The sequence below is a fragment of the Thunnus maccoyii genome, chromosome 3, assembly GCF_910596095.1.
Source record: "Thunnus maccoyii chromosome 3, fThuMac1.1, whole genome shotgun sequence".
Classification (NCBI taxonomy): Eukaryota; Metazoa; Chordata; class Actinopteri; order Scombriformes; family Scombridae; genus Thunnus; species Thunnus maccoyii.
This window is the reverse complement of record NC_056535.1, coordinates 25,808,731-25,814,510: the sequence shown is the minus strand read 5'-3', so window position 1 is coordinate 25,814,510 and position 5,780 is coordinate 25,808,731. Positions and strand designations below refer to the sequence as shown.

General features: G+C 45.3%; 1 protein-coding gene across 1 annotated transcript; it reads right to left on the bottom strand.

The window, feature by feature from the left end:
• Positions 1 to 721: 721 nt before the first annotated feature.
• LOC121894448 (potassium voltage-gated channel subfamily A member 2) lies at positions 722 to 3,415 on the bottom strand. Its single transcript, XM_042407059.1, has 2 exons — positions 3,331 to 3,415; positions 722 to 2,368 (listed from the first exon to the last, which is right to left on the bottom strand). Exon 2 carries the CDS (start codon positions 2,229 to 2,231, stop codon positions 735 to 737), a length of 1,497 nt encoding a protein of 498 aa, XP_042262993.1. The 5' UTR covers positions 2,232 to 2,368; positions 3,331 to 3,415; the 3' UTR covers positions 722 to 734.
• Between the last annotated feature and the right edge of the window lie 2,365 nt (positions 3,416 to 5,780).

Below are 5,780 nucleotides of genomic sequence, written 5' to 3'. Positions count from 1 at the left end.
TGATGGCTGTCATTCATCCTTGAAATAACGTGGTGTACTTAACCACCAAACCTCGTCACAAGTCACCCGCAGGCCATATTAGCGCTGGAGTGGGCTCGCTTTATGCTCACACATCCTTTTATCTCTAAATGGTGAAGCATAAGACAGTTTTTTTTTTTTTTCATTGGCTCCAGGAAGCAGCATATGTAGCGCGCGGATAGGGCTTTTTCAGAAAGCACATGGCAGAGCAGTGTGGCTTGGGAAATGAGGGACCAAGGGACAGGGGGACTAAAGCAGGGCTCGTGTTGTGTTGTGTTGTTGTTTTCTTTTTTATTCTTAGAAAGCAATAATTAATTTTTTCACCGCTGTGTTTCTCTCTTCTTCTTTTCTTTTTGTGCACTAATGTTGGCTACTGTTGTGAGCGGGACATTTTTTTTTTTTGTTTGTTTTTTGTTTTTTTTAAACAGCCACACAGATAAAGCCAACTCCATGCAGAAATGCAGAATTTGAAATTTCACCCTGTTTGACAGGTATCAGAAGTTTTAAGGGCAAATTGTGAGGAGTGAAGACAGGATGAGCGCGGAGTGAGCAAATGGTTTTTGTTATATATCTTTTCACTGTCTATCATCAATAACATCCTGAATTCTATTGCCTTGATTTTTCCAGCACACGTGAGATGGGAGGCTGTCCACCTGTCCCATCCAGTTGCTCAGCTCCACATTTCCCGCTGTGACGGCAGACGAAATAGCAGATGACTACACGTCTGTGAGCATTTTGGTGATGTTTACATAGTTTGTGTTGGCCAGCGTGCAGTTGGCTGTCTTAAGGTTCTCCTCCTGAAAGTCCTCGTTGCTGTTGTTCACAGCCTCCTGGATCTCCATGTAGTCCGATTTACTGATGGTGGAGCCGCTCCGGCTCTTCTTCAGCTCCTCGGCTGAATCGGCTTTGGGCACGTTCACCTGTAGGTACTGAGCTTGTTCTTCACCTTCAGTCTCGCGGTGATAGAAGTAGTTGAAGTTGGACACAATGACAGGCACTGGCAAGGCAATGGTCAGCACACCTGCAATGGCACAGAGGGAACCCACGATCTTGCCACCAATCGTAGTTGGGACCATATCACCGTAGCCAACTGTTGTCATGGACACCACAGCCCACCAAAACGCATCTGGGATGCTCTCGAACTGTGACTCTGGCTCGTCTGCTTCAGCAAAGTAGACGGCGCTGGAGAAAAGGATGACCCCTATGAAGAGGAAGAAAATGAGGAGGCCGAGCTCTCTCATGCTGGCTTTCAGGGTCTGGCCCAGGATCTGAAGCCCCTTGGAGTGACGAGACAGCTTGAAAATTCTGAAGACACGTACTAATCGGATAACCCTGAGAATGGCTAAAGACATGGCTTGCTGACCCGCTTGACCATCCTCTGGCCTGTCAGCTAGCTCTGTGCCAAGAGTGATGAAGTAAGGGATGATAGCAACAATATCAATAATGTTCATTATATTACCAAAAAAGCCTGCTTTGCTGGGGCAGGCAAAGAAGCGCACTAGAAACTCAAAGGAGAACCATATAATGCAAAGAGTCTCCAGGATGAAGAAGGGGTCGGTGAAGTAGGTTGATGTGTAGCTGATGATTGTGGTGTTGGTCTCAGGTGAAAAGACTTCCGCATGAGACTTGTGCATTTCATCCTCATCATTGCGGAAAATGGGAAGGGTCTCCAAGCAGAAACTGACTATAGATATCAGGATGACCATTACAGAGATTATGGCAATAATCCTAGCAGGACCTGAGCTCTCTGGGTACTCGAACAGCAGCCACACCTGTCTCTGAAACTCATTGTCAGGAAGAGGACGCTCCTCCTCCTTGATGAAACCCTCGTCTTCTCTGAACATCTCGATGGCCTCCTCACCCAGCTCATAGAAGCGAATCTCCTCTGAGAAAATATCAAGGGTGACATTGACCGGCCTTCTTAGCCGGCCCCCTGATTGGTAATAATACAATATGGCGTCAAAGCTGGGTCTGTTCCTGTCGAAAAAGTACTCGTTCCTCAGCGGGTCAAAGTAACGCATCCTCTTTTTGGGGTCCCCCAGCAGAGTCTCTGGGAACTGGGAGAGGGTTTTGAGTTGAGTCTCAAAGCGCAGCCCTGAGATGTTGATGACCACCCTCTCACAACACTCATGGTCGGCCTCAGGGTCGTAGTCCTGCGGGTGCCCCGGGTGTGCAGCCGCTTCATCAGAGGGGTCGCCTGTGGCAACAGTCATTCTGCGGGGGGAGGAGGCCTGCACTTTTCAGTGAGTCTGGGTCCTGCAGCCTGGAGAACTGCAGGCAGGGGCCAGGAGAGGGAGGGGGCTCAACACCGTAAAGACCTGACGGCCACAGGATGTCACCTAGGATCTGACTGCATGTAGGACAGACAAAGCAAAGACAGACAACAAGGTCAGGTAAACCTAAGACATAATTAAACACTCAATACTTCTTCCATTTAGTCCACAGATGTCGGGAATTTGCTTTAGCTACAAGAGCAAACAACTCAAAATAGATGAACATGAAACCACCCTCTGAAACAATGTCATAAGATTTGATATGATATGTAAGGCGAGAATGCAGTCGATACCAAAATGAACCATCTCATGGAAACTTGACGCTCCTGCTCCTGACTTGGGCAAATTAATATGCTAATAAGCAATCTACCTTGCATATAAATTGCCTCAATGCAGGTAAACTCAGGGGCTAACTGGCATCTAAACGAACAGAAGCTCATAAATTAGGACACTGATCTGCTGAAATGGACAATATCCACTGAGATGAATGGGACTACCTTTTGCAGTGAAGCCATGCATGAATATTGCAATGCAGCAGGCACCCAATTCATACAGACAGCATCCTGTCTAGAATATCATAGAAAACCACTGCAGTCAAACACAAAAAAATGTACGAGACGCTTTCAAGATTTACTGCTGCACCAAGCAAACACCCAAATGCCTCGTATTAATTGACACCAGTTTTGTTTTGTTGGGAGCATTTTAGTCTTGAAATGGTGCCTGTCTCTGAAATATTCAAAAACACCTATAAATAATTTATCCATAGAAGAAAATAGGTTCCAAGAGAAAAACTGTATCTCTCTGCATCATCTCCACTAAAAGAGTAGGAGGACAGTTTTAGTGAATAAAATCCTAATGAAACATACAACACATTTAGAACTGCAGGCTTATTTTCTGTCATCACGTTTTCCAGTGAAGTGCAAAGCAGTACATTAAACTACAACATGCCACGACTTTAAAAAAAAAACAAAAAAACAACCAAACATATTTAATTAAATTCAGAGATGATAGGTAAACGTAATCTTGATTTCACACATACCTGCAGACATCTTTTTCATATCTGGATGTGAGTTGATGCTCCTGCTGGACACTGGTAGGAGGGAAGGTGAATAACCAGCTGCGACAATCAGGTCTTCTGTCTTCAGCGAGGGTGGGAGGAAAAAAAAGAAAAAAGAATTTCCAATTTGGGACAGTCGATGATATTCACCTCATGTTGTCTGCAGCATCTTCGCCGTGTACACCGGGTACAGTAGCTATGTGCGGGTGTGTCCTCGCTTTCCCCTCCCTGACTCCTTTCCTCCGGGTAGGCTGTCGTGGGATGGCGATAGGCAAAAGAAAAAAAAAAAAAAAAAAAAAAAAAAAAGGGAGGAGGGAACCGATCAAGGAGGTGCTGGTGCTTCCCTTAATAACCGAAGGTGCTGGGATCAGCAGAATGATCGGCCTCCACTGTTCCCCTCCACGCCACACTGACTGACTGTATGACGAGCTCTGGCTGCAGACAGCCGCAAAGGTAAATAGTCCTGATAAGGTGCTTCACAGAGGCAACATCTGCAAAGGGGAGTGAAGAGCAACGCGAGGAAGATGAGGGAGGGAGCTTAAACAAAAGATAATCTTATTAACTTAGATTTAATAATTAGACGCCTTCTGGGACATGTGCATCAATTTCATTTCTGAATAAATCTGCCGCTCAGAATTTTTTTTTTTTAATGTATTCACGCGTCACCCAGCCAATTTGCATTTTTTATTTCCTATTTAGGCATGCACCCGCCACATAAAACACATCTCGACAAGGAGCCAGTGTCTGAGCTGCAGAGATGCTCTGGCAGAGTCCCAGCGTTTAGTGCAGAGGCAGATCTGAGAGTCCTGTAGTCTCCTAATAGCCTACATGGTGAGCAGAAAAGCGTCTGCAAGACACTGACTTGAAACGACATGCATGAAAGAATCGCCCTACGTAGTGGGCTAGAAGATTATGCAATTTCACTGATCCAGAACCCCACGCACTAACACACACTTATAACACATATAAAGCGGCCTTTATTGGTCCTGCATGGTTTCAGCTCGGCAGAAGGGTGAGAGGGGCTTTCTTTTTTTTTGTAAGGTGAAAGAAACATTTAGGGTGAAATATTTCTGCAGTCAGCAGTGGCCGCTGAGCTGGTATATAAAGCTTAGTCAAACCTGCAGTCGGGCATTGCTATGCATACCAAGAGACGTGCTGGTGATGGAGAAGGCAAGGGCGAAAAAACGCGCTCTCCATCCGCACTGTAGCTACCACTCCTCACCTTATCTGCAGTGTGGGCAATTTAAAGCGGTACACATCTTCAGCATTGTTCAGCTGCACTGCTGTCTGTTACACATGTTCACTCAGTGATATATCCTTCCAACTGCAATGCCAAATTTACAGACAAAAAGCTTTTATTTAAACCTTTTTGCTGCATTTTATTCATCATAAACTACCTGAAATGCATGTTTCATTTTTCTAATTCAGGTGGATGCTCTGAACTTTGATGTTGATTTGTTGGATTTACTGTCAAATACAGAAGCAACAATGATTATTGACTCACTTTCTGACATGTAATTCTTGTTATTTTTTCCTTTTTCTTTTTTTTCCCCCACAGCAGTTATATTTGTAACCTTTCCTGGCAACAAGCTTTATAAATAATAGATAAGAGGGTGACTAAAATAGAGCAAAACCTCCATCATTGTGCCCTGCTGTATTCAGAACAGAACGAGATCAATTGTAAATCCTTTCTTCAATATCAATACTAGAGCTGGGAGTGGAAGCACCGCGGCCAAAAATGACCGCCAGAGAAGCCAAAGGTCAGCGGGAAACCCTCGGTCGTGGAGGGGAGGACGTAAAGGAGGGGAAACTGGTGGGGATGGGGGGGGACCAGCACGGTGATTTGTGTGAGACTCAGCTTTGCCAAGGTTACTCCTGGCAGACCCAAGACCATCAAGGCTTCCAGCCTCGTCCCTTCTGTCTGCCTGCCTGCCTGCCTGCCTGCCTGCTGCCACACATGCGGATACCTCTCACTATCCCTTAATGGCTTTCCCAGGTTCCTCATGACAGCACAGCCATTATTTATGAGTCATGGGACCGTTACAAAGACTGTTAATGCAGGCTCTGAAGCTCAGTTCACTTTGCATTAGCCGGCTTGCTTTAATTAAAAGCGAAGGGTCCCAGCACTCTAAACGCTGTGCTAGTTTTAATAATACGGGGATGTGAAAATGGGGGGTTGTGTAAGTTGGCAGATGATGGTGTCAACAATGAATTTGTTTCCAAGAGGTATTGATTTCAGGACTTGTTCTTGTCTCCATCAGATGTTTTGGCGCAGGAACAGGGAGGAGTGAAAACGAACTTGAGGACTGACAAAACTCATTATAACATCATTATTGCTCAGCCTTGAGCTGAATGACAGGTCGTTTCGTCACTTGCTGTTGAAGCCAACTTGTTCTACTGTTGTTTTATTCATAGTAGGAGTAAGAACATTT

What these genes read in the sequence shown, in the direction of transcription:
- LOC121894448 (XM_042407059.1), bottom strand. Translation starts at nt 2,231, where the DNA reads ATGACTGTTGCCACAGGCGACCCCTCTGATGAAGCGGCTGCACACCCG.